General features: G+C 46.2%; 2 protein-coding genes across 6 annotated transcripts in view; one reads left to right on the top strand and one right to left on the bottom strand.

Annotated features, from left to right (window-relative positions):
- Window positions 1-1,668, bottom strand: part of POLR3A (RNA polymerase III subunit A) — a 54,973-nt gene extending 53,305 nt beyond the window's left edge. The window contains exon 1 of the mRNA XM_047824915.1: window positions 1,491-1,668. Coding sequence (XP_047680871.1) covers window positions 1,491-1,534 — 44 coding nt within the window. The 5' untranslated portion in view covers window positions 1,535-1,668. The remainder of the gene's footprint in view (window positions 1-1,490) is intronic.
- Window positions 1,669-3,492: 1,824 nt separating this feature from the next.
- RPS24 (ribosomal protein S24) lies at window positions 3,493-26,397 on the top strand. Of its 5 annotated transcripts, none has more exons than XM_047824918.1 (7): window positions 3,493-3,585; window positions 5,063-5,128; window positions 5,218-5,427; window positions 6,334-6,444; window positions 6,569-6,571; window positions 9,315-9,336; window positions 26,387-26,397. In XM_047824918.1, exons 1-6 carry the CDS (start codon window positions 3,583-3,585, stop codon window positions 9,315-9,317), a joined length of 396 nt encoding a protein of 131 aa, XP_047680874.1. In that variant the 5' UTR covers window positions 3,493-3,582; the 3' UTR covers window positions 9,318-9,336; window positions 26,387-26,397. The 5 variants fall into 5 exon arrangements, with proteins under 5 accessions (XP_047680874.1, XP_047680873.1, XP_047680876.1 ...); XM_047824917.1 differs by lacking the exon at window positions 26,387-26,397 and adding an exon at window positions 9,724-9,806; XM_047824920.1 differs by lacking the exon at window positions 6,569-6,571.
- Window positions 26,398-27,660: the final 1,263 nt, after the last annotated feature.

The raw sequence follows: 27,660 nt of genomic DNA on the forward strand, positions 1-27,660 counted from the left end.
AAAGGTCCCAGAGCCAGCACAAGCGTGGCATTCGAGAACCAAATGAACCAAGCCAGTATGATGGAGCACAGAAAACTAATGGTACAGGATGAAATCAGTGAGGTGTACAGGGCTCAGGTCAGGTTGGGCTTAGCAACTCTGGTAGAGAATTTAAATGTCAGTGCAAAAGAAAGCTGTTAGAAGGTTTTAAATGGAAGTCTCAGATACCTAATTTGCATCTTAACAGGGTCTGCCAGCCTGCTTTGTGAAAACAGATTACATCTGAATATGGATGGGGTTTGGGGTGGGCATGAGGGGCCAGGGAAATACGGATTCTTCCAAGTAAGATACTTGTTCCCCTTGAATGGCAACCATCCACACAGCTGCCCAAGCAAGAAATTCTGTGTTTCAATCTCATTTCTCCCTTCCCTCATCCCTAACAATCCTGTCAATTTTATATCCTAAACTCCTCTAAAATCCACGTCTCTCCAATGACTCTACCACCCTCATGCAGACCATCATTACCCCTGCCTGGACCCCCTGCAGCGGCCTCCAAGGTCTCTCTCTTACTCTGTTCCCCAAGAATCAAGAGATCTTCCAGAAGAAGCACTCTTATCAAGACACTTCCCTGCTTAACACGCTTCAAAGGTTCCTTACTGCCTGCCAGATGACTCTGGAACACAGCTTCAGATCTCCCACGTCCTTCTCATCACTCCTTTCTCCCTCCAGTGCGCTCCTTATCTGGTCGGCGTTTTTCTGCTTTCTCATAACATACTCTCTGAACCCCTATACCTACGCTTGTACTTGCCAAGGTTCACTTGTCTACCTTCCTCGACTAGACTAGGCAGTAAGGTCTTATTCACGCCCCATCCCTAAAGCCTATGGCTGGGTCTAGCACACCATACCTTCCTCAGTGAGCATCTGCTGCAACAGCAACTGGTTCATTTTCCCACTGGAAGCATTAAGGAGAGGTCGTGGCCTGATAACTAAGCTCTGAAGGAGTAGACCCAGAAGCGCAGCCTTATTTTTGAGACTGCCACCCACAGCCCAGTGGTACAGCTTTCTAGCTGGTAACTCCAAGCTTTTGGTCAGCAAATGTTGCCTCCGTGTTAGGTGCTTTGCAGTAATACCAGAATTAGACACACTCCCCGGCCCAGATTGCTCCCCCACGCTGCAGTGGCAGAAGATTCGCTGAAACAAAGGCGCCATCGTTTGACCTCGAGAGGACTCGTGCTTAGGCCCAAGGCTCACGTCCCATCCCACCTACTCCTCCCAAAGCCCAGGGGCCACCCCCGGCCTGCAGTCCCCCGAGTGCTGGAATGCCCTCTGCCTGACCGATTTCTTTGACCTACCTTGATTACTTCTAAGCTTTGCCCACCATCTTCCGCTGATTCCTGGCCCTCCCCTTCCAACTGACCCTCATCTCCGACTCTTTGAAACCCAGGACCCCTGACCTCGCGCCCCTTTGGCCCTCATTTCTCCGTCCTTTGGCCATTCTTGCTCCTCCTTACATTTTCTTGGCCACATCTGTCTCTCGGAACTGCTCCTTCACCATGGTGACGGCTGCCGGGGCACCCTCCTCGAGACCGGGGGAGCTAGATTAGAGAAACGTAGCTCCCTGCACCTCCCGGCCGTGCTTCTTGCCTCGTTACTAATACAGCAGTGGCATCCTCTCGGCCACCGTAGAGCGCCCCACGTGGTCGCTTCCTCTTCCGCTACTCGCCGGCGCGGCTGTCAGTCAAGAGAGGCTTCGGACACGCCGCTTTTCGCCTTCTCCCTGCACTGCCATCTTGCGGCGCCTCTTTGAAACTGCACCAGGGCCTGTGCTGTATTTTCCAAAAGCCCATTTCCGGTCCATTTCTCCAGGTCTTCTGACACCTGCAGAGATACTGCAACGCTTTGCCTCAGGACTTTCAGGCAGTCAGGGAGACAAAAACTGCATAAAGAGGAAAATCGTCGTCATCGTCACCAACAACATCTTAATTAAGATCCTCTAATTTTTTAAGTTAAGGTGGAGGCTTAAAATGAACCTGCCCAGGGTACAGAGGTACCAACTGGACGACCACGGAAGGAAATAAACAGGTCAGAAAACACGGCCATGCGTGCACCTTCAGTTTACAAAGTTACTTTGAAAAAGAAATGAATTAAACATGTTATTGATTACAAAAACAGAAGCTGTAAATCTGTGAAAAGTTAGCCATGATGAGCTAGGGATACAAGATGAGGGGACACTGCAAAGTGAAAATCATTAATGTGTACAGGAGATAAATTGCTTACCCAGTCTGTGACAACCTGTGGGAGGTGATCCTAGTGTGATATCTAAGCACATGAGACTACCAAGGAAACCATACTACCATAGGATTCAGTGCTACAGAGCCAAAAATGTCTTTACTATTTGTGGGGAACTGTAAACCGAATCCAATGAAGTGGTTTAACACCTTTGAATTGTAAGAAGGTACGTTAGACTCCATGGATTCTTACTAGCAAAACACAAATGCAACAGACGAAAAGCAAAGCAAATCAGATTTTACTTTACTTATTGTGGACAATACTATACTAACAAGACCATACTAACAAGATTTGATGAGTGATTTTGTCATAGAGAGGTTAAGAGCAAACGTTCTGGAACCACAGTGCCTCCGTGGGTACTACCACCTAAAAGTTGTGTAACTTTGGGAACGCTATTTAGCCTCATTATGTCTTAGTTTCCCCATTTTATAAAAGGGGTCAGCAATAGGTACCCTACTTCTTAGTTGGTCAAATGGCAAAATGAAGGTGAAAGTAATTAGAATGTAACAGGCACATAACAATCACTCGGTGAATATTAACTATTATTATTCTAAAAAATATAGGAAAGTTGTCCTCAAAGCCTGCACTGTGGTTTTCTCGTTCATTCTAACCTTCGGAAAGCTCTTTCCTAATGTCTCTTTGAACATGTACATATATTCTTTATTTTTGCATGACCATTTTACTTTAAACAACTAAACGAATTTATGGATCAAACAGTTTTTTTTTGTTGTTGTTGATAAGGACTAAGATTTTCAGAAAAAGCAAATTAATTAATGAGTTTTTTGTTTTTAATTTACAAAATCACCAGGAAAATCTCAGAAAAACAATACGTAGCAATCAACGAAAATAGTTTTATATATTTGACATAACAAAGGTTTTGAGTCAGGATTTCTGCAGTTTTCCTCGCTATAAAATGAGGAGGCTGGTTGACAGTATCTCCTAAGATGTCTTGCATCTTTACGAACCTCTAACTCGCAATGAGACAATTTAAACTATAATTCGGCTTATCGGAACTTTAAAGAAGCGCAGTTCAAGACAGTAAATTGAGCTGAAAGGGAACCCACGCTGGCGTAAATCCGTCGGCCCGAGTTGTTCCGCCTCTGGATTGGCCAGTCCAAAATCCCGGGGGTGTGGCCGAAGATCCTTGGCTCACCTTAAGCCTTTTTCAATCCGGCATTGGCGCGGCCGCCCTCACGGTTCGGGCCACGCCCACACGCCGGCGCCTCCTGGGGTCCTTCCGAGCGCATTGATATGATTGGCCCGCGGTTAGTGGTTCTCTTTTCCTCCCTGGCTGCCTAAAGCTCGACCGCCATCATGGTGAGTTTCCTTAGATCCGTGCAGTCATCCGTTGCGTATCTGAGCCATCCTTCGTCTCTGGGTCCTGCCTTTTGCGCTATGGCCACCTGAAGCCCCGTCGCTTTTCTTTGGGTGTGTCTGACGGAGGCTGGTTGCCTAGAGACCCGGAGCCGTCGGTGGGGAGTCCGGGCTGCGCTGCCGGACCCGGACACGCCGGGTTTCAGGGTCCCGGGCCTGGGGACTGCGCGAGCGTCTCCTGCGTTTGTCGCCTTCGTGGAGCCTAGTGGATTGGGCTGGGTGGGGTGAGACTCATTTCACCGGGGGGTCTCAGTTTGCGATAGGCGGTTTGCAAGTGATGGCAGCTCTAGAGGTGAAGCGGGTACTGGCGGCGCCCGGGCGAGTTGTGGCGAGTGAAGCCGATTCCACGTGTAAGCTAAAATATTGTCAGCCGGATGGAACTTCTTGCACACTGGGGAAACCGAGGCCCTGGACATGGAAGCCTGCAAAGAGTGTGGATTAAGTCATGACTAGTCAGCTCTGTCTTAAAGGTTCAGCACCCATTTCTAAGTCGACCTCCTCTGCAACCCCCCCTTCCCCCCGATCTTCTGAGGAGTTGGGTACTATTGAAGTGAACTTACTTTGGGGTGGCTTTTCAAACTGAAATTGAAACGTAGCAACCAATTGTTGCCTCTCCTTTCTCTCCTCTTTTTGTAAAATTTTTTCTTAGTGGAAACATGCCGAATGCCCACGTTTCCTTGGTGGTCACTTGTGTAAGAGCTGTTGGGCCATTTAGAAGGGGGTAGGATTTCTTGTGGGCCATTCAAGACGGGTAGTTGACATGCAGAGTGCAGTGTTTGTGTCAGATTTGTGCAGGATGTTAGGAACGTAGTTGAGACTATAACCTTTGTTAAAGTGGAAGTAGTTTTAGTTCAGAGAATGGGTTTTTGGGTGAGGGCGATTTTGGGGTTTGTTTACACTTAAGGGTACAGTCTGCAAAATCTGGAGACATTTTTTTCTTATCACGACTGGGTAGTTGGGGGTGCTACTGGCCTCTAGTGGTTAGAGGCCATGGGTGCTCCTAAACAGGTTAAAATAGGACAAACCTCACAGAATTAGGACCAAAATGAGGTGTTGAGTTAGAGAAACTGCTCCAGAGTGATTCCCGTAGTAAAGAGAAGTAAGTTTCCAGAAAGCTGCTGAATGGGTTTTCTTGGTACTGAGTTTACGTGTGTTAGAGGTGTCCTAGAAGGTAGGCACTTGGGATTTGTTTTTCTTTTCATGGAAGCATTCCCACCACTAGTTCCTGTGGTTCTTGAACATTTGAAATGTGGCTCCTGCAGCTGCGGGATTCGGAATTGCATCTTAAATGTCATTTGATATTTAGAGATTATTCACATATGGCTGGTGGCTACTCCTTGGCAGTTCCAGAGCTTGGAAAATTACAGCGGGATCAAGAAAAGGTTGAGTGGTATCATTAACTAGTGTCTAATATTTTCAGAATGACACAGTAACTATCCGGACCAGGAAGTTCATGACCAACCGACTACTTCAGCGGAAACAGATGGTAAGGAAGGACACATCACAGTTTGGTTGTTTTGCTTCAAAAAATGCATTTCGTAATGATAAGTGCTAAAACTTGTTATTTCTTTTAAGGTCATCGATGTTCTTCACCCCGGAAAGGCAACAGTACCTAAGACAGAAATTCGGGAAAAACTAGCCAAAATGTACAAGACCACACCAGATGTCATCTTTGTATTTGGATTCAGAACCCATTTTGGAGGTGGCAAGACAACTGGCTTTGGCATGATTTATGATTCCTTGGATTATGCAAAGAAAAATGAACCCAAACATAGACTTGCACGAGTAGGTGTTCTCATTTGTTCAACAGTTACTGAAGACTGAATTTCAACAGCATTGTGCTGTGGGTGCAGTGGAATGAGCAAGAGCAAGCAGTCTGGGGAAGGACAAGCTACAGATCTAAACACTAACGGGGTTAAGAGAGAAGGTTCTTCGACAGATGTACAGATAAGAAAGAGTGCAGGGTGTCAGTAATGGAGTCTACAGCTTTTGAAGAGATGGCATTGGAGCTGTGTTTAGAAGGGCAAGTAATAATTGTAAGGATAGGAGTTGGAAATAGGGGGATGAGTTTGAAAGGTTGGCACCAAATTGAGATCCTTGATATTAAAGTCTGAGTTTGGATTTGGTTCTCACAGGTAGCCAGGAACCATGAAAGGTTTTTGATCATTTTGTGGGTGCCAAGCACTAGAGTGAACTACAGCAGTGAGCCGGAGAAGCTCCCTTAGATTCTAGGTCGTAAACTAGTACGCAGACGGTTACTTTCAAGTACTTCTGTTTCTCTTTCTCCGCCATCAGATAAGTAGAACACAGGTGAGGGAAAACATGATGTGGTAGATAGATGCTGCACTCTTTGATTGGGTGGTCTGGGAGGCCTTGCTGAGCAGGTGACGTTGAAGCTGAGGTCCATGTGAAGGTTGGTTGGAAACAGTCTTCAGGCAGCAGGAACGGCAGAGTGACGTGGGGCGTTGAGAGCACATCTGGTTCCTGTGCCATTGATTTGTACATATACGTGTCCCTTAATTTGATGACCAGGTACTAGCACAAACAAGTATTTTTAAATGTGCTTGAAGAAGTATTGATTTTGGGAAGCTGCATTTCTTGAGCTGCCTGGCTTGGTCATGGTCCTTACCAGATTAGTTAATGCTGAGTTGATGTTGCCAGTCACTTATGAGGTACTCCTTTCTCCTTCAGCATGGCCTGTATGAGAAGAAAAAGACGTCGAGAAAACAGCGGAAGGAACGCAAGAACCGAATGAAGAAAGTCAGGGGAACTGCAAAAGCTAATGTTGGTGCTGGCAAAAAGGTATTGTTTATCAAGGAGAATACAGAAATGTCAGTTGCAGGTCTTTAGTTTCTAGAAAGGAGGGATTTGTTTTCTTAATAACCTTTTTAATGTTTTTTCTTTTCCCACTTCTTCTGGATTACAGAAGGTAACGTGTTTTGAGACGCTACACGATGTAGTATCTTAACACCTCACTAGAGTAGCTTTGCCCACCCTTTGTCAGCTCACAGATTAGCACAACACGGGCCACATCGGTTCAGTCATCTTGGTGGGCATCTTGCAAGTCCTGTCAGGAAAAGTTTCCCATTTTACTGCTAATTGGTTTAGACTGTTAATGGGGAAGTATGTCTGGTTCCCGGAGATTAAATTTATTTGCTTAAAACGGATAACTGGTTTAAGAAGCTGTTGAATCAATGTGGCCCATGTTCTCCTGGCATGCTGGAGAGGCAGCTGAGAGATCTCAATTGCTTTCCTCTCCAGTTAGCCAAGACTGAAGTGATTTTAATGATAAGCAGCTTTTTACCAGCTTTGCTAGCTAACTGTAAATAATAGTTGAATGGAATTAAGGTGCTGGGTTGTTAAATTAACAAATAATCAAGTGTTCTGTGAACTTTTTTTTTTTTTTTTTGCCTTTTCCCTCTACTTTCTTGGATTTCTTGTTCATCAGAAATGAAGTGTCTAGCAGGTACTGAGATTGTGAGCACGGTGTGGGGATGCATCACCTTCACGGAGTTTGCTTTGATGCTTTGCATGTTGGCTTTTGGACAACAAGAGTTTTCTGTTGTATGGTGTTTTATAATTGAAATGCTATGTTTTAAAATGGTAGATTATGAGCAAAGGAGAAAAACTTTTAATCTCGTTTATTTTGGAAACTCAAAAATGCATGTTATGTTGCGAAGTGACCTGGTGGAGGAAGGTGGGTACTCTACCAAGTAGGCACCTTTTAATTTGTACTGGGAAATGCTGTGCCCCAGTTACATACCCAGGAAATGGCTTTGGTTGATACAGGGCTTGGGAAGGGTTCTCTCATTTTTTTTGTCAACAGTCTTTCCCTTAAGGACCCTGGGACTGGTTGATTTCATTGGCAGCTCTAGTCTAGGAAGTCTGGCAAAGCATCTGTCCAGGAAGCATTTGCTCAATAGAATGGCCTTGTACCATTCTATTGCTTTTTCTTTTCTTTTTTTTTAAGTTTTTAAAGTTTATTTATTTTGAGAGAGCGCAAGGGAGGGAAGGGTGGAGAGAGAGGCAGAGGGAATCCCAGACAGGCTCCATACTGTCAATGCGGGGCTGTATGTCATGATGGTGCGATCATGACCTAAGCTGAAATCAAGAGTTGGAGGCTTAACCCGAGTGAGCCACCCAGGAGCCCGTACATTGCTTTTTATTGACCGCCGATTTTCCATCTGCTGTCCGTTTTTCTTTTAATTGAAAAAATTCCAAGGTAATTGTATATTCACACTAAGGTTTTCGACAAATACTCTTTTTCTATAACTATCTGGTCACAGTAGTTCACTACCCCATGTTAACCATTTTTGTGCATTTGAGCAGCCCCAATCCATAGCATGTGAAGTGGGCTAAGACTGGGTTGGAGGGTAGTAGGGTTTTGAAACACTGTAGTCACTGTCCCTTTGTGCTTCCTCTAGCGATGACTCCCTGCCAGGCAGTGAATGTGTTATGCCTGCCCACCTCTCTAATCACATTGTCTTCTCAGCCGTGGAGTTCTAGTAATGGATGAACTGCCAGAGGAACTACTTGCTGCTTAGAACTGCTCCCTGTTTGTGAGGCTTATACCTGTCAACGGAAGTCCCAGAGGTTGCAAAAAGATTCAGTCAGTGGACTGATCTAGACCAAAGGACATTTAACCCGTTCTTGTCTTCATTCAGCCTTTGAGACCTGTGTGTTAGTGCTTGACGGTGACGTGTGTGGAGGGGCTACCTCTGTGGACCTGAGCATCACTGTCCCTACTTCAGGTTGCACTGGTGCCTTTCACTAGCATAGCTCTGAAAACCTGGCTGGGAGATGAATGCGTAAATATGCAAATATGCACGTGTATTTGACTCAAAATGGCCAGGCATACTGATGTTAACTTTTGTTTTTGTTTGGATGTTGAAATTGGTATTTGCTCTTAGCTTTTGGGTACGATAGATTTTTTTTTTTTTTTTTTTAACGTTTCATTTATTTTTGAGAGAGAGGGACAGAGGGTGAGCAGCAGGCTCCGAGCCTTCAGCACAGAGCCCAACGAGAGGCTTGAACTCACAGACTGGGAGATCACGATAGAGTTGTTTTAAATGAAGGAATAAATAGTCTCGCTTTTGAAGAGCATTTGAAGCCTTTTCATCGACTGAGTTTTGCCTTTTTAAAAACTAACTTGTACTGCTTTCGGTGGCTGTGAACAGTGACGTTTAAAGTATTGAACTGAGACAGGTTTTAGGCTTGCTTGATCATTTAGAGTTTTCTCTGAGGCTAAATTAATTTAGATTCTTGTGTGGGATGCTTCCCAGGTCTGTTGATGGTGCTTGTGTGCCCAGCATGATGTTGCTGAGCAGAGCAGGAAGGATAAGGGTCAGGCATGTGTACTTCATGTATATGTAGGCGGTGGCAGCTTGGGTTGGCACTGCCGTTGGCATGATCTCTTCATTGTGAAGTCCTCATGCCACTTTGTTTACATAAGAACGGTAGTAATCATGCGAGGTATTCTCAGAATGGGGGGGAATAAAATCAGTGAGTGTCTGAAGAATGTTTGGTATACAATTACAAAGAAAACCGTCATTTTTAAGGTGTCTGATTGCATGCATGTAAATGCAGATTATTTTGGAGTTTGAAAAGGGACTATTAATGAAATGTTTCTTTTCCTTCTTCCCTCCTTTCTCCCTTCCCTGCCACTGATTCAGTGAGCTGGAGATTGGACAACAGGTATAATTTAAGCTTTTCATGTAGATCATTAGACTTGTTTACTGATAATGGTAATTTAAAACTATAGAGCATGTGAAATGGTTTTGGAAGTCCACTTACAAATTCTCTCAAGAACTGTAGACTTTTAAATACTGATAACTACATGGTTTTGTTTTTAAAATCTAGTAGTATTTAACTGCTTTTTTATTTCATTTCTGACTTGAATGCTTGCAAGTTTTATTTCTTGATGCTTCCCTTGTGTTATCACAAAGTTAATATTCTAGGTTACTAATACTTTTTCTGCATGAGCGTCATTAAGTTTGGAGTTTGTTGAAGGGTTTGAACTTTAATTTTCAGGTTTTTAAAGGTGGTTAACTAACTAAATTTTTCTTTTTCTTTGTTCCACAGAAGGAGTAAAGATGCTTCAGGGACTATCTGGCGTTTGTGCAGATTTTTCATGAGAGGATTAATAAACTAAGAACTTTTATGTGTCTGGTTGTTTGAAACATTTGATGTTTACTGGAAGTGTTATGATAATTTGCTGTTAGAGCGGATGTAGATTGCTGCCCGGATTCACATGTTCACATAAGCTTTCAGTGAAAACTTGGCATGACTGTTGTTCCTTTCCGTGGCACAAAGGTGTTGGGTGTACAGTCTCAGCAAAGCAGGAGCATATAGGTAGGGCCAGTCTGTTTTGCCTCATGTGAATACTTGCCATCAGTCTAGTTGGTCAGTCTCTGAAAAAGACACTTGAAATCTGAATTCCTTTTTGGTCTTCCTAGAACCTGACTTTATTCTTAATTAACTGAAAAATTTGCTGGCCTCGACAGGAAATTACTAGATTATAAATTACTAGATTGCTAAATGTTTTCATCATCTGTCATAAAGTCAGTAGGATCCACCAAAATCATTGTTAGTCCACTGTAAGTTTGTGCTTATGGGATAAGTGAGTATGTATTATGAGTGGGGAATCAGAGGCTCTAGTGTAACGAATATTTGGGTGTAGTGTGTGATAGCTTGGTAAATCTGATAGTATGTGCTTTTGGTGAAATATGGAGGGTTATGTGGTGTTACTTTTTCTTTGCTGGATGTTGATTCTGAGTTTGTCTTTCAGGCATCAGGGTTGAGTACTCGAGCTCGATGATTGGTCAGTTGTGTACATTTGAGAGATTTGAGGAGTGGTGGTTTTAAGATTACTGTGAGGGTTGGGGTACCTTTTTTTTTTTTGAAAAAAATTTTTAAGTTTATTTGCTTTGAGAGTGAGCTCAAGAGCATGGGTGAGGGAAGAGCAGAGAGGGGGAGAGAGAATCCCAAGCAAGCTCCACACAGTTAGTGCAAGCCCAGTGTGGGGCCAAACCCATGCGTGAGATGACTTGAGCTGAAATCGAGTCGCATGCTTAACCGACTAAACCACCCTGGCGCCCTAAAGGTGGGGGGTGGTGCCTTTTGATGAGAGGATAGAGAGGGTGGAAAGTGCAGAAGTTGAGTTGAGGGTGAAGAGGCATTAATAGCTTAAGGGTTTTGGATGCTATTTTGCCCTGAAGTTGGTGTAGGATTGGTTTGCATATTAACATGGGTCCATATGGGAGTCAAGCTTATAAATACTATAGGAACTGTGTCTGTGGATGAAAAAGCAGCAGAGAAACCTCAGGAAGTGGTAATGGAATGAAAGACCTGGTTAGTTGGTAGATGGGGATTCAGGAAAAGGCAAGAATCGTGATAGCAGAAAGCACAAGGTTGCTGGTAGGAATGGTTGTATGTTTTGGAGAGCATGGTGAGAGACTCTGAAGAAGTTGGAGACCTGAGGATAGGGATGTGGGGGCTGGACCTGCTGGCCAAGGCCTGCGGCTGGTGGGGTGGGTGCAGTTGCTCCACCTGGCTGCACCTGTATGCTCAGGCTGCACTCTTGGGTTTGTGGAACCCATGGCCCTGTGGGTGTCCTTGCTAGGGCCAGGATGTAGTAGGAGAGTGTGGAGGAGTGGGAGATTCAGGCCTGCAAGTGTCCGTTTTCACCAAAATGGCTGACTGGTGATGTATAGGAGTGGGGGGGGGGTATTTTATTTTGTTTTAATTTTTATTTCTTTTAGAGAGTGAGCAGAGGAGAAGGGCAGAGAGAGGATCTTAAGCAGGCTCCACGCTCAGCATGGATGTGGGGCTTGGTCCCACAGTCCTGGGATCATGACCTGGGCCAAAATCAAGAGTTAGCTGCTTAACTGACTGAGCCACCCAGGCGCCCCTGGAGTGGGGGATTTCAAATTATCAGTGCAGAGGTCACTGGTGCCTGGTGGCCAACATTGTAGAAAGAGAAGGGGTTTCTGTGGCATTGAGACTGAGGGAGCAGAGGACTGGGGAGGAGCAGGCAGGAGCGAGGTGCTGAAGGGAAGGGACAGCTGGCAGAGGGGATGCAGGGCACCAGGTAAATTGGAGCTGGGGGAGGCGGGTGTGTGAACTAGTGGCCGGTGGATGGAAGGTTAAGCAGGACTGGTGGAAGCAAACTGAAGGGTTGGTGGTGGCTTTCAGAGCAGAGTCCCAGGGACTGATGTGAGCTAGCAGGCACAGCTGCAGGGAGCCTGGGTGGAAGTGAAGGTTGGTAGCAGTCACAAGGCATGGAAGCTTCTGTTGGGGTGTGCTCAGGGAGGGTGGAGTTGGCATTTATCCAGTAGCCTCTTGGAGTTGTGATGAACTCTGGCTGAGCTCACTGTTCCAAGGGACCTGCTGGGCTGGGCGGCTGCCGAAGTCACCAACTGGTAGTCTTGTCTGTGAGCTTTGTTGCGCAGGGCACATTTTGAAACTGAACAAATGATACGTAACAATCCAGATTTAACAGCCTCTTGAAATATTGGGACCCAAGAGCAGGCTCACCTTCCTCCATACTGACAGTTGGCAAGGTTAGATGCCTGGCCACCTGCCTCAGGATAAGTGTTGTCTAGTCCACCATCGCCTCCACCGCAGCCTCTGCTCCTGCGCCTAGCTCACACCCTCACTGCCTGCGCTCTCATCTCATGTCCGTTCCGTGTGATTTTTCCATGTAGTCCATGTAGATGTCTGGGCAAGTCATTTGGTCAAATGATAGGGTTAACTTCTCTTCAAATTGAGGTACCCATGGGTACCTGCTCTGCTGACCTGACTTAAAGGCTATTTTGAGGCTCAAATGATGTAGCATCCACCTGTAAGAACAGTTTGGGAACCGCATTGCTAAGCAATGTGTGATAGGAAGGACTTGGCAGTAACTCAGTTTAAATTGTGGGCATGTGTGCTGTTGAACTTCAGGATTCTCCGATCCAGTGTTGTCAACCCTGACAGTAACCAGACCATGCTGTGCTGTCAGCAGGCTTTGAAGGAGCCCTTGTAAAAAGCAAAGTTAACTAAGGGGAGTCAACAGTGAGGAAGAATACCTCCCTTTCCTCAATTTGGCCCTAGTGGGAGGCTTTGGCTTGGTGAGAGGTAGCGGGGATCTTTGAAGAAGCTAGAGGTGATTCTGATGGGGGTGGTTTTATAGTCTCCAGTGAATACTGGGGTGCTTCTTGACAGCTTGCCTCATTTGTAGTTGCATGTGCCCAAGGAATCAAGCAGCTTTTACCAGTGCTGTGGGCTTGGTTCCCTGGTTGGTTATTTTGGGTTCTCCTTACAGCATCTTAATAGGTCATACTCTTGGAGCCAGGGCAAGCGCTGTTCTAGATTCCAGATAAACACCTTTAATCTGCACTGTAACCACAAGAGGCAAGTGTCATTGGACCCATGTTGGAGAGTTGACAGCAGTTAAGCAACTTGTGCAAGTAGTGGGGCTGGGGGTGGAACACAGCTGTCCAAATACAGAGTCTTCATTGCTGTGCCTCTGATCACATGTTGAGTAGCTGTTGTCTGCAAGATACGTGAAGGTGAACAAGACATGAGTTTTTTTAAGGTTTATTTTGAGAGGGAGAACGTGAGTGGGGGAGAGGCAGGAGAGGGAATCCCAAGCAGGCTCCAGTGTCAGTGCAGAATCTGATGTGGGGCTCAAACCCACAAACCGTGAGATCATGACTCGAGCCGAAACCAGGGGTTGGACGCTCAACCGACTGAGCCACCCAGGCGTTCCAAGATAACTGATTTGTATGCCCACTGTGTTCAACAGATTGCCCGTTGCCGTGAGATTATTGAAGTAGTGATGGCCAACTGAATCCCCTGTTTACTGAGCTGCTGTGTGCCCTGGTCTCTGGTGGGGACTTGGGGAAGTGAATGGAGAAAATATCCCTTCCCTCTAGGCTCAGGGGGTTAAGCAACTCCCCACAGTCTCCTGGCCTGGTTTCTCACCGTGAAGCAGCAGACAGTGCTTAATTGTGTTAAATTACATGATAGGTATCCAGAGGTGAGAGAAACCGTGCAGGGTGACTGGGTCTTAGAAGGCTTCTGAGGGAATACCACCAACTGGGACAATCTAATCTGGATGCACAGGAGCAGGGTTTTTTGATCTAGTGCCATGGAAGCTCAAAAAGAACTTTTGCAGGGTAGGAATAAGCAGCAGGTGTGGGTGAAGTGAGCCCACTCTTTTGGGGTACAGGTGGGTAAGGTGGGAGCAGCATGCTTGTAGATCAGATGGAAGGCCCTGTGGTGACTGGTGGCTTCAGCAGTTTGGCATAGTGTGTTTCTGGTATTAGAAACTCCCATTTCAAAAATAAGACTTCGGGTTGGGTTTAAGGGCACCAGAAGTTCATTTGTGCTGGTGAAGTAGAGGCTCTCCTGAGTTCTAGAACTCTGCAGTGTGGGTCTAGGGGGGGTGAACACCCATGCTTTCATTTGTCCTTTACCATCTACTCCCTGTTGAATTTCTGTAGGCCAGACGTGGAAGTGAGACGCCCAAAATAGAGTCCACACTGGTTGGGGGTTAGGGTATAAGTGAGGTTCTGGAGGGAAGTGAGACTAGAGAGGTCAGCAGGGAGCAGGTTACTGAGGACCTCGTGCAACAGGCTAAGGGTTTTTTTTTCCTTGTTCAATATTTTGGAATAAAAAACTGCTGGAGAATGAGATGTTGAGCTGTGGATTGAATGTCCGTGTCCCATGCTGAATTCCTCTGCATGGGGGATACATAAAGCTGTTGGACTGTTCATCATGCATGCTGGAGAGGGGATTTGCGCAGGAGGCTAGGGATTGAAGAGATGGCATTCATGCAGTCTGGCTTGGAAAAGGACTAGACTAGAATTCAGAGACCTAGTTTCTGATCCTTGCTCAGCCTTTAGACACCTGGGGCTATGGATGGTAAGACTTTTCTGAGCCTCCATTTTCCCGTGTCTAGATGAGGTACAGGGCTAGATGAGTAGTTCCTAAATTTGGCATCTGGGTGCTGGTTGAGAATACAAATGTCCAGGCCTCCTGAGTTAGCTGTGGGGGGCACCCAAGCATCTGAAGTTGTGACAACTTCCCCAGGTGCTGCTTCTAGTCTAGGGAAGTTTGGACTAATGGGCTTCTAAGGTCCCTTCTGCCTCAGAAGTGTTGAGTAGGAGAAATGATCCCTGTCCTCGAGAAGCTGGGACATGAACAGTAATACTGCTACTGCTAATAAAATAATGGCAGAATAGCTGACATTTATTTTCTATATGCCAGTAAACCTGTTCGAGGAATTACAGTTTTTCCTGGCTATCTGGAAGTAGAGTGATCCTGTGAAGCCTTTCAGAAGGTGTAAAGAACAAAGTTATTAATTTGTATGAATTTTGGAGTGTTCTCAGACCCAGAAAGTAACCTCTCGGGCTTTCCTGAAATCTTGGGATACATCTTACTAATGGATGAACAAAATACATTGAGGTAAAGCACAGGTGCTCACAACACCGTTCAAAGCTATGGCGTCTTGGTGCTGAGTGTATGTTGGGGCAAGGGGCTTGGCAGTGACTCGTGCCACTCGGAGTGCTGCAAAACAAACTAAATGCTATTTTTGCTTCCTCCCCCCCACTCTTGCAAAAATGAAAATGCTCTTTGGATTCCTTTCAGTTAGCAAAAGTAAGTGCGCATGTAGGTTTTTTGAGGGGGAGACCTGTGTATCATTTATCTTTTTCAAGTACTCTGTGAGGGAGCTATTAATATCCACATTTTACAGATAAAATTGAGGCTCAAGGTTAAGGAACTTGATCAAAGTTAACATAGCTTTGACATGGTAGAAGTCTGGGGACATTTGGAACATCTCATAAAGGGCTAGAATTTTCGCTGAGCATTGGTGGGTGCAGAGAGATTAGCAAAGGCAGTGGTTTTCCAAAAGTCCTGAACTGGCTGTATCAGCATCACCTGAGAACTTGCTAGAAATGTAAAATCTTGGGCCCCAACCCAGAGCTACTGAACCAAAAACTGGGTAGGTTCCAACAACCTGTGTTTTAAGAAGTTTCTTGTGCAGGCTGAAGTTTGAAAACCACTGAGGGGCAGGGGAGGACATTTCAGTGCGACAGCTGTGGGGACCAGGGAGGGCGGTGGTAAGGACTGCTCCAATTACTGGCCTTTCCTTTGGTGGAATAAAGAGGTCTGTGGAGCCACACAGACTCCCACAAGGTGGCACTGTAGGCACAGGCTCGGATGCAGCCTGCTTTGTTGTCCTGGCCGCTCTTCTTGCGGAAGCATGAAAAAAGCCTAATGCCACATCAACTGGAGAGGTCACTCTTTCTTCTCAGAGAAGGTCTAATGGGGGTGGTAATCTTGTTTATAGGATTCGGCCCTCGTAGGGAAGCTGAACCTGCAGGGCTTTCTGCTGTTCACGTGTGCATGGCGATGTCTACCCATCCGTGCTGCAGTGTCTCTGCAGATTCAGTGCAAATAGCGTTTCTCCTTTGTAAGCTGCCCCTCAGCTGTGTGCCCCAGCTAAGGGGCTTGCAGTTTATTTGGGTAAGAGAACACTTGAACCCTAGTGGCCTGATTCTGGTTCAGTGTTCTCCCTGTGGTGCAGTGCCTCAATCCATTTTTTGGATGGTTTGGGTAGGGGGCTAGAGTGCTGGGTCATGAGACTCATCTTCAGGCCTTAGCTCTGTCCCAACCATATTTCCTCAGGCCAGTCCCTTTTCTCTGGGCCTCCGTTCCCTACTCTGCAAGATGGAGTGGTGCCGAGAGTGGTGGCCTTCAGACGCTGTTATAAAATTTTGCTCTGGGGAGTTGAGACAGACTTGTCCTAGTCTGGGAACCTGGATTGCAGGGCAGCTATAAACCCTGCTGTAAGACATCCATCTCCTGTATCCACTTAAGTAAGCCTTGCTGGGGACTTGGTGCAAGGCAGTAAGGTGGAAACTATCAAATTGGGTTTTTTAAAATACAGATCTCTAGACATAAAGGATTTGCTATAGATTTCTATTCTGCATTTCTTGGAAGAAGGAAAGATTTACACCCTGTTCTCAGCTGCAGAGTGTATTCCACATACACACTGCGCAGAGGGAGGGGCCGTGACTGTGCGAGGCTTCATTCAGCATTCACCTCATTAATCCAGGGATTGGCGTACTACACACAGCTTGCTGTGACTGCTCACCCAGCTGAGCTGCTCTGCCTGGGTAGTTAGTCTCTGGAATTGTGTTTTCGGAGAGCTGTAGACGTGCACATCACAGAGGCATGGGGGAGTCAAGGGAGGGTCTGGGTACAGCCCTCTGCTGGCTGCCATCCTCTGCAATGATACTCTGAGAGTTTGGCTAGAAATTGTCCGACCCATAGGCAAACACCATTGAACTGCAGCTCTTGTTGGCAGAGGAAATGTGTTCAACAAGATGCATCTTTCCAGCCAGCCTCCTTGGAGAAGGAAAGTTATTTAGTTGATCTGGCATCTCCCATTTTGTAGGCAGGTAGCGCTGCATTTTCTTCTGTTTATGGATAAGGCCACGGAGGCACAGTTGACTTTCCCTAAGTCCCACAGCTCATCAGTAGTAGGGAGAAGACTAAGCTTCAGTCCTCTTCACCTTGAGCTCACTCCCCTTCTGACCCCAGACTGAGCTGTTTGCTACTCAGGAGTCATTTCTTACTCCGAGAGAGACAGACAGAGAGCAGAGGAGGGGTGGAGGGAGAAAGAACGCTGGGCTCGATCTCACAATCCTGAGATCATGCCTTGAGCCAAAATCAAGAGTTGGGCACTCAAATGACTGCGTCACCCCGGCGCCCTTTGTGATGAGAACTTTTAAGACCTCTCTTGGCAACTTTCAAATATATGATGTGGTATTGTTAACTATAGTCATCATGTTGTACATGACATCCCCAGGATGTGTTTATCCTATAACTGCAAATTTGTACCTTTTGACTACCTTCACCAGTTTCTTCTACACTCTACCCCCTGCCTCTGGCAACCACCAATCTCTATTATTTCTTTGAGTTTGGGACTTCTTTTGGATTCCATATATAAGTGGGATCATACGGTATTCTCTTGCTTGAATATCACTTAGTGTATTGCCTGCTCTCAAGCTCCATCTATGTTGTCACACATGGCAAGATTTCCTTTTTTTCTTTTTTCAGTTTATTTTGAGAGAGAGAGACGGCATAATTGGGGGAGGGGCAGAGAGAGAGAGGGAGACAGAATCCCAAGCAGGCTCTGCATGTCAGCTTGGAGCCCAATGTGAGGCTTGAACTCATGAAACAGATCATGACCTGAGCCAAAACCAACAGTTGGATGCTTAACTGACTGAGCCACCCAGGTGCCCCTCCCTTTTTAATGGCTGAATAATATTCCACTGTGTGTGTGTGTGTGTGTGTGTGTGTGTGTGTGTGTGTGTGCGCGCGCGCGCGCGCGTATGTGTATGGTGTCTACCACATTTTTCTTTTTTTTTTTTTTAGAATTTATTTATTTTGAGATAAGCACAGAGCTTGATGCAGGATTTGATCTCATGAACCGTGAGATCATGACCTGAGCTGAGAACAAGAGTTGGATGCTTAACCCACTGAGCCACCCAGGCGCCCCAATCTTTTAATTCATTTTCAGTTGATTTATGTATAACTGCATAGTGTAAGATAGAGGCCCTGTTTCATTCTTTTGCTTGTGGCTGTCCAGTTTTTCCAACACCATCTTCCTTCTGTTTTTAAGGTTATAAAGCACTTCAGTGTTGTCCGGGGGAATTTTCCGTGCTGTTCAGCTCATTTCCCTGTGCTATCTTGCAGAGTATCACTGGTACAGAGGTCTTCCTTGAGAAGCTAAGAGTCAAAACGTCTACGACTGGTGCTCCCTGAGCTGGCTTTGTCTTTGGTTTAGATGGTGTTTTGGGTAGGAAGCCTTCAGCCGCAGAACACTGAGAACTCCACTTAAATTGCCTTGAACAGTGAGGACATTTATTTGTTTATATAAGAAGCCATCTAGATGCAGAGGGGTCTTCAGGGTTGATTGATGCAGCAGATCAAGAGTGTTATGAGGACCTAGCCACTTCCTCTGCTTTGCTACTCACAGTATTGGCTCCATTCTGCAAATGGTTGCCAGATACGGCGGGGCTATTCCTGGTCAGCAGGAGGCTCTCCTCTGCATGTGGTGAGTCAGGAATCCGGGCTCCTCCTACTCTGCCTTTTGCCATCTTCAGGGCCTCCTGGTCACTTGCATCTACCTGGCAGAATGGGGAAGAGGGAGGAGAGGCACCCTTTCTCCACAAAGTCCTGACCAGAAGTCACCCACATCATTGCTGTTCCTGTCTCATTGGCTGGGACTCAGTCTCCTGGCAGACCTAATTGTAAGAGGGCTGGAAAATGTAGGCTAGCTCTAGCCCAGGCAAAAGTAGGGAAAATGCTTTTGGGGGACAGCAACCAGTCTCTGCCATGGCTGGACGAAGAAAATGGATGTTTCATAGAGACTCTGAGTAGAAGCCTCTCAAGCAAAAGGAAGTTACTGGAAAGCTGAGAGGTGTTTAAGAACCAAAGTGTAGGCCCTGCCGGCAGCCTCCCTGGGATCGGGACTGGGAAAGGATTCTGATACAAATCAGCCCTTCCCTCCTTCTTCCTTCCCCTTCTGTGAGTCCACTCCTACTCCTCTGCAGGCAGCTTTCTATGCTCTCCTTCCCCACGCCCACCTCTCCATTGCTTCCTATTCCAGGTAGCCAGTTCCATTAACTAGACCTGGCATCCAACTTGTCACTTACCGGCAATGTGACACTGACCGGCCCCGCCCAGGACAGAGGTCCCTTCCTTGTCCTACCAGCTCCTGCAGCCCAGTCTCCACTTAACTGGGGCAGAGGGAGCACTTCCTGAGGGGATGAACGGAGAGCACTGCCGACGTGTCCACAGCAGCTGCCGCTTGTGTTGTGAGGACTTCTGCCTCCTCCTCATCACTCCCAGACCACCCCATGTTGCCACTGAAAAAAAAAAAACCCACCAAACTTTCTTTTTAAAAACTGCTTTACTCGTAATTCAGATACTGCAATGTTTATCCTTTTAAAAGTATATAATTCAGTGGGCTTTGGAATTGTGCACCTCATCACCGCCACCGGGTTTCTGGGTATTTTCATCATGCCAAAAAGAAACCTTGTTCCTCTTAGCAGCCACTCGCTATTTCCCCCAGCCTCTGTTCCCTACCTTGGGCAACCACTAGTCTACCTTCGCTCTTTATAGATTTGCCTGTTCTGGACATTTCATTTCCTATAAATGGAATTCTGCAACATGGGATCTTTTTTATGACTGGTTCTTTTACTTTGCATGTTTTCAAGCTTCATACTGTAGCACATATCAGTACTTAGTTCCTTTTTTTTTTTAATTTTTTTTTTTTAACGTTTATTTATTTTTGAGACAGAGAGACAGAGCATGAACGGGGGAGGGTCAGAGACAGGGAGGCACAGAATCTGAAACAGGCTCCAGGCTCTGAGCTGTCAGCACAGAGCCCGACGCGGGGCTCGAACTCACAAACTGTGAGATCATGACCTGAACTGAAGTCGGCTGCTTAACCGACTGAGCCACCCAGGCGCCCTTATACTTCATTCCTTTTTAAAAATACGGTTTTATTGAGATAACTTACATGCCATAAAATTCACCTTATAAAGTGTACCACTCAACTATTTTTAGTATATTTACAGAGAACATTTTCATCATTCCAAAAAATAAACCTCTTACCCATTAGCATTCCCTCCCTCCCAGCCTCTGACAACCACTAATCTGCTTTCTAGTCTCTGTGGATTAGCCTATTCTGGACATTTCATGTAAATGGGATCATCTCATGTGTATCATTTTGTGACCGGCTTCTCTCACTTAGCATGATGTTCTCAAGGTTCATGCATGTTGTGGCATGTAGAAGTAATTTATTCGTTTTAATTGTCAAACGATATCCCATTGTATGCTTATGCCCTATTTTGTGTATTCAATTGAAGGACATTTGAATCGTTTCTGCTTTTGGCTATTAGGAATAATTCTGGTACTGTGAACAGTTATATGCAAGTTTTTGTGTGGACATAACAATTTCACTTCTCTGGATATATACCTAGGAGCAGAATTGCTGGGTCATATGGTAACTCTATTTAACATTTTGAGGTATTCCCAAAGTATTTTCCAGAGAGGCAGCACCATTTTGTATTCCTGCCAGCAGTGTGTGAGAGTTCTAATTTCTCTACATCCTTGTCAACACTTACTATTATCTGTATTTTTGATTTTAGCCAGCTAAGTAGATACGAAGTGGTATCTTATTATGGTTCTGATTTGCATTTCCTAGTAACTAGTGGTGTTGAGCATCTTTACGTGTGCTTATTGGCTGTTCATATGTCTTTAGAAAGTCTTTAGCTCATTTTAAAATTGGATTGTCTTTTTATTGCTGTAAGTGTTCTTTGTATATTCTAGATATGTCTTATCAGATGTTTGGTTTGCAAATATTTTTTTCTCATTTTGTGCAGTGTCTTTACACTTTCTTGATGATGTTCTTATTATTTTCTTTACTTTCTTATTAAAACATTTGATTTTTTTATTAAAAAAATTTTTTTAATGTTTATTTTTGAGAGGGAAAGAGAGAGGGTGACCAGGGGAGGGGCAGAGAGAGAGCAAGACACAGAATCCGAAGCAGGCTCCAGGCTCTGAGCTGTCAGCACAGAGCCCTACATGGGGCTCAAACTCACCAGCCTTGAGATCATGACCTGAGCCAAAGTCGGACGCCCAGCCAACTGAGCCACCCAGGTGCCACTAAAACATATGCTTTTTAAGTAGTCTCTCTACCCAGTGTGGGGCTTGAATTCGAGATCTTAAGATCAAGAGTTGCATGCTCTAATGACAGCCAGCCAGGTGCCCCTTGATGGTGCTCTTTAAAAGGCAAATGTTTTGGGGCGCCTGGGTGGCTCAGTCTGTTGAGTGTCACATTTCAGCTCAGGTCATGATCTCACGGTTCGTGGGTTTGAGCCCTACTGACAGCTCAGAGCCTGGAGTCTCCTTTGGGTTCTGTGTCTTCCTCTCTCTCTGGCTCCCCCACTCGCGCTTTGTCTCTCTAAAATAAATAATGTTAAAAAAAATTAAAAGGCAAGTGTTTTACATTTTGATGATTATCTGTTTTTTTCTTTTGTCTCTTGTGATTTTGATGTTAAATCTAAGAAACCATTGCCTAACCCAAAGTTCATGAAGGTTTGCTCCAATGGCTCCTTCTAAGAATTTAATAGTTTTAGCTTTTACATTTATGTCTGTGACCTACTTGGCGTTAATTTTTATGGACAGTGTGAGGAAGGGGTCTGACTTCATTCATTTTCATGTGACTACTCATTTTGTCCTAGCACCACTTGTTGAAAAGACTGTTCTTTTCTCGTTGAATTGTATTGGCACCCTTGTGGAAAATCAGTGGACTATGTTGTCACTTCCTGAGTTTTCTGTCCTTAGAAACTTCTGTCAGGGCTCCCGTGAGACTTTGAATAGAACAATAATGCTTTTTACTGAATCCTCACTGTTTGCCGTGCTAGGCACGTTACGTATATACTCTGTGTCCTCACAACACTTCTGCAAGGTAAGCATTATTATCCTCATCTCAGAGATAAACAGGTTGAAACTCAGGATTTTAGTCATTTTCCAAAGGTTCAGTAAGTGGCAGGGTCGTGAATTTAGGTCAGGGTTGGCTCCAAGGGCTGTGTCATGTGCTATGGTTCTCTGCTCCCAGGAGGCCACCCACCCACCTTGGGTGTCATTTCTGGGGTTCTTCAGGGCCATAACTAGACAGATACATGTGTGGCAGGGATTATGGCCTAAAACCTAAATGGAGATTATATGATTTCATGGTGTGATTTGGATACTAAAAAAAGCACAAATTGTTGCTTCCAGCTGCCTCCATAGGAAGTGGGCATCTAGAGTGAAGGAACAGTGAGTCCTCTTACCCTGTCCATTTGGACCACTCCTTGGGGTTATTTTATTTTTGGAAACTGTGAAGTGGAGCTTGTTCAGAGAGGAGTATCGGGATGATAGCCTGCCTTCAGATGATGGCTTATGAGACCTGTTTGCAAGGTCTGGAGTTATTTATGATTTTATTTTATTTTTAAGTAATCTCTACACCTAACATGAGGCTCAAACCCACAACCCCGAGGTCAAGAGTTGCATGCTTTCACCAACTGAGCCAGCCAGGCACCCCTGAAAAGGTCTGGAAGTATTTAGCTGTAAACAAGCGGGGATAGGTGTTATTGGTCAAGGGCTATCATGTGGGAAAAGGGTGAGATTTCTCCCAGTGTGTGGAAAATAAGGCAAAATGGTTTGGCTGGATAGGAGGAAGTTTTTAAAACTCAGAGCTGATGGAGGAGGGCAGGGGCTGACTTGGAGAGTCGTGAGCTTCCTGTCACTGGTTGTGTATAAGCAGAGTCTAGCTGCTTGCTCTGTGGGATTGCTGTGGAGGCTCTTTGGGCCTTCTGCAAGGTGCAGGCCTGGGGGATTTTTTAGGGTTTCCTTTGACCCCTAAAGCCTGTACGTTGTGGCTTCTGATTTTATGGGGACTTCCTGTATACACAGCTGGGACTGCTCCCAGCCCAGATCTGTCATGTCTCACTGATCCCGAGGGCTAAATTTGGAATTTAATAACAACACTTTGGATTTATGTAGCCCGTTTCCTTGGAGGCACTTCATCTGTTATCCCATTAATTCTCATAACATCCCTGGGCGGAAGGTGAGGGAGGGCGAGAGAGGAGAAGGAGTCTCTGGCTTCTTAACATCCTGAAGGTGAGAGGAAGTGGCTAGATTAGGTACAGGCCAGGGGTTGGGGACGTGGCCTGGATCACAGCCTCTCTGGCTTCTTCCCCATACAAAGACCAGGTTGCCTGCTGGATAAGGGTACGTTGCCCCAGCAGGAAGCTCATGTCTTGTGCAGAGTATATTGGCAATCTGATTCCATGAACAGTTTAAGATAAATCTGTAGTGCGTGAGGCTCCAAGTTGGCTCCGTCAGTGATGGAGTGGTTGGGTGTGGAGGTAAGAGGGAAGACCGGTGTGTTCACCACTAACTGGCTTGCAGGGGAGGGTCCGGGGCAGCAGGAAGGTTTTGTTGGGGAGAGGGGATTTGAGCCGAGTTACAGCAGGGTCTGTGAAGGATGAGCAGGGATGGAAGGGAAGGGTTCCCCAGGTGGAACGCACTGCTTTGGCAAACACAGATTGGCTTTGGGGTTCTTGTCTACTCTAGACAAGAGTTTGTCACTCCTACCTCTACTCAGGCTCTTCTGCATCCTTTCCATGCTTTTTCCCTTCGAGTCTTAGGGTTTGTACTTCAGGCTGACCCTTGGGGCATGCCCCAGCCTGCACTGGGATACTCTCCGCTGGACTCTGGTGCCAATCTTCCCCTCCCGGGCAAGGGAGGGCGTGGAAACCCAGGGCCATGGACTTGCAGCCTGGTGCGGCTGGATGGTCCCCTGCAAGTCAACAGGTACTACACTCTGCATCTTCTTTCTGCAGGCGAGGCATTTGGGGCCTGGAGATGCAAACAAGCGAGGGATCTTTCAGGAAGAGAGACTAGCAGAGGCCAAGACTTAGAGGCAAGATAAGGTGGGTGGGTTTGTGGGAGCTGGAAAAGGCAGGACTGGGAACATATAGAAATGTGGTGAGGGGAGGGGTTGGACTATGCAGGTGATTACAGGTTGGACTTTACTTAGAGGGCAGGGAGAAGCCGCTGGAAGATTTTAAGCAGAGGAATCATGTATCATGTGCCTTTTACAAAGGCCACTGGCCAGAAATTGAGCCCCTGGTAGTCCCTGCTTGTCCTCCTTCTTGCTGGCCATCCTCTCCCATGGATGGCAGGTGGTTTCCACTTTCACTCCCATGGCCCGTTCATCTACACATCTTCTGGCTCTTCCTTCAAAAGTTATCCAGAATGTGATTGTTTCTTACCACTTTTGTGGTTCCTCTGGCCCAAGTCTGCACATTTTTCACCTTGTTACCGCCGTGGCCCCTTCACTGCAGTCCTGATGACACCTTCACCCCTTAGAGTTATTCTCCATGCAGCAACCAGAGTGAGCTGTGAAAATGAGAGTCACATGAAGTCCTTCTTCTGTTCAGAAGCTTCTAGTGGCTGCACAGTCACTTAATGCGATGCCAAAAGGCTCTCCATGATCCACATGGCCTGTGACCTGGCCTCCCATCACCGCTAGCTGTGCTCCTAGCTGTCAGCCGTGCCACTAGCTGTGCTCCTCCAGCTTGTCAGCCCTGCTCCTGCTCTAGGACTTTGCACGTGTTGTCCCCTCAGCCTCGCCCACTCTGCCCCAGCTAACCTTGTGGGTCATGCTCTCCCTTTCATCTGGTCATTGCTCAAGTGTTAATCTTCTCAGAGACGACTTCTTTGACCACTTTATCAAAGATTGTATCCCTCCTCAAATTTTCTTCCTGACTTTAATTTTTTCTCCTCAACATTCACTTCTATTATTTTCTTGATTATTGACTGTCTTCTCTCTAGAAAGGAAGCTTCATGAAGGCAGGGTCTTGTGTGTCTACACAAACAATTTGTATTTTTATTTTTTGTATGTACATCATTGCTGTATCCCCCGCGTCGGGAACAATGCCTGGTACTCAGCAGGATAAGTAAATGCTTGCCGACTGACTGACCCAACGAATGGCGGCTTTGTGGAGAGCACATTGGGCTGGGGTGCGGGGCTGGAGGGGGGGTGGGGAAACCAGCCAGCAGGCTGTGGCAGAATCTGACAGTAGGTGATGGGGACTCTTAGGTTTAGACGCTCTCCATTTGCTGTGGTGCATGAACTGTCAGTTGAGAAGTGCTTTTAGGTTTAGTTTGTCCAGTCCCCCCTTTGACCATGTGGGGAAACTGAGGTCCACAAAAGGAATTCCCCAGCCTTCCTGCCTCCCAGACAGTATCTTATTGAAGAAGTCTGGTCTCCGTGGGAGAGGGGAGCCCCCTCAGGTTGTGTGGCAGTGACCGAAAGGGGCTTTTCGTGTGCTCAGTGGCAGGTTGAGGGCCTGTCATGGTGATGTATGAAGTGCTTTTCGGAGTGGTCACCTTGCAGTTGGTGAATAGGCATAAGCTGGCACCTGCCCCAGAACTGCCAGTCTGGTTGGAAGCTGCCATGCCTGCTAGCAGTTCTTGGAAAGACAGATCTTGGAAAATCTTCCCATTTCCCTTACAGGCGTCCACTTTATCCCCTTGCCACTCTCCCAACTTGTTTTCTGGGGAGGTGGGTCTTGACTGGCTTAAGTAATAAAAGTGTGGTGTTAGTAATAGTAAAGCCATAGTAATGGCTTGGTGATGGGCAGTGACCCGGACCTAAACTGATCAGTGCACGGAATCGCCCCTGGCCAGAGCAACTGATTGAGGTTAGGCTTATCACAGTTGGAGGGAAGGCTTCTGCTCATGGCTGGGGAGAGATCCCTCCTGCTCCAGGTGGTGTGATGTGCAGATAGAAGGCTTAGAACCACCGTACCCATTTTGTTACCATGAGGAAAGCCAGCCTGAGGACAGAGTTGAGATTTGGAGCAGAGAAGAGGTGAAAGAATAGCGGAGAAACAGCCAGAGCCCTGCTCAAACCTACCTGAAGCACCTGTTATCCTGGACCCTAGTTATGGAGGCTAATGAATGCTGTCTGTTGTTTAAGATAGTTTGAATTGGTCATTGAAGAAAGCCTAACTGACATTTGGGTGGACGGGCAGTGATGACGATTCATGAGTGGAGAAGGTGAGCCCAGTACGGCCTTTACTGGGAGCATGCCCCATGGCCCTGTCCGAGTCCCTGCTCCTCTGAGAAGCCTGTCTCACAAGGCCTGGAGTGTAAGTGCCGAGGGGATGCCAGCGTGGGCCGTCTGCATAGTGTCCAGCACGACTGGGCGCATGCAGAGATAGTTGTCTTTTATAGCTATATAGTTACTGGCTTTTTACCCTCTTCCCCTGTGGACACCTGCCTTCTTGGGAGAGTCTCCTTCAGAGGGGAAGGTACTGGTTCTATCTCTGCCAGGGTCCTGCACACCTCTCCATGTGGCATCCTGTGAGTGCTTGCTGGACCACAGCTGGCTCTGTCCATCCCCACACATGGGCTCTTTTACCTTTTCTTTGCCCCTGGGTGGGCTGGTGACCAATGGGGTCCATCCTGGAATATTTCTAAGTGCATAAAAAACACGAACTTACGAAGAAAACCAATTCTGTTCAGGTACATATAGCAAAATATCAGATAATTTGTGATGAAGTATCATATATGCTTCTTTATTAATGTGATAATAGTATCTCACAGCAGGTCTAAATACTTACGATTCAAAGTAGTGACTGAGAGTGTAAAGAACATCTTGAGATATATAATGTCCATGGTGTTATATGAAGATACCTCTGATTTCTGTTGGCAACACAGACTACTACTGTGGGTTTGTTGTCTACATTTATAAAGGAAAAAAATTAGAAGTTAGTGAAATAAAGATGTCCCCTTTTTCCTCATCCAAGTTCATGTTCCTCTTGTACTCTGTCCATGGATGCCATGGTAGATGTGTGTGGGCCCCAAGTTAAGAACTGAGTGACCATTAAAAAAAAAAAAAAAAAAACCCTTACACACACATACTCTGTCTCATACACATTGTGTGGATGCATGTACCTACACACCTACTGGGATTTTCATACCTGCATAGAAAGTTACAGAGAACACCTGGTACCTCTCCAGATGAATGTGTTGTAAACACACACACACACACACACACACACACACACACACACAGAGCTACAGGCACACCCAGAGAGACACTGCATATATGTGCACATGTGCACACATATATCCAGCACGCGGGGCCATGTGTATACATCCCCCTACAAGAATGTACACACAAGCTCACACATATGCTCACACACATCTCATTGTACCTAGAGCCTTCTGTATAAATGTGCCCAATCCTAAGTTCCAGGCTGGGGTGGGGGATCCAGGGCCCTGGGGCTTAGTGTGAGCATTGCATGGCAGCCATGCACAGGCAGAGGAAGTCAGGCTCATGCCATCTGGAGGCCGCCACCTAGCCCCCAGGCACCGGGGAGACCTGGTCTAGGA

This window comes from Prionailurus viverrinus, chromosome D2, assembly GCF_022837055.1.
Source record: "Prionailurus viverrinus isolate Anna chromosome D2, UM_Priviv_1.0, whole genome shotgun sequence".
Taxonomy (NCBI): Eukaryota; Metazoa; Chordata; class Mammalia; order Carnivora; family Felidae; genus Prionailurus; species Prionailurus viverrinus.

Coding starts and splice junctions, on each gene's coding strand:
- RPS24 (XM_047824916.1), top strand. Junction 5,129..5,217: donor TACTTCAGCGGAAACAGATG/GTAAGGAAGGAC, acceptor ATTTCTTTTAAG/GTCATCGATGTTCTTCACCC. Junction 5,428..6,333: donor CCAAACATAGACTTGCACGA/GTAGGTGTTCTC, acceptor TTTCTCCTTCAG/CATGGCCTGTATGAGAAGAA.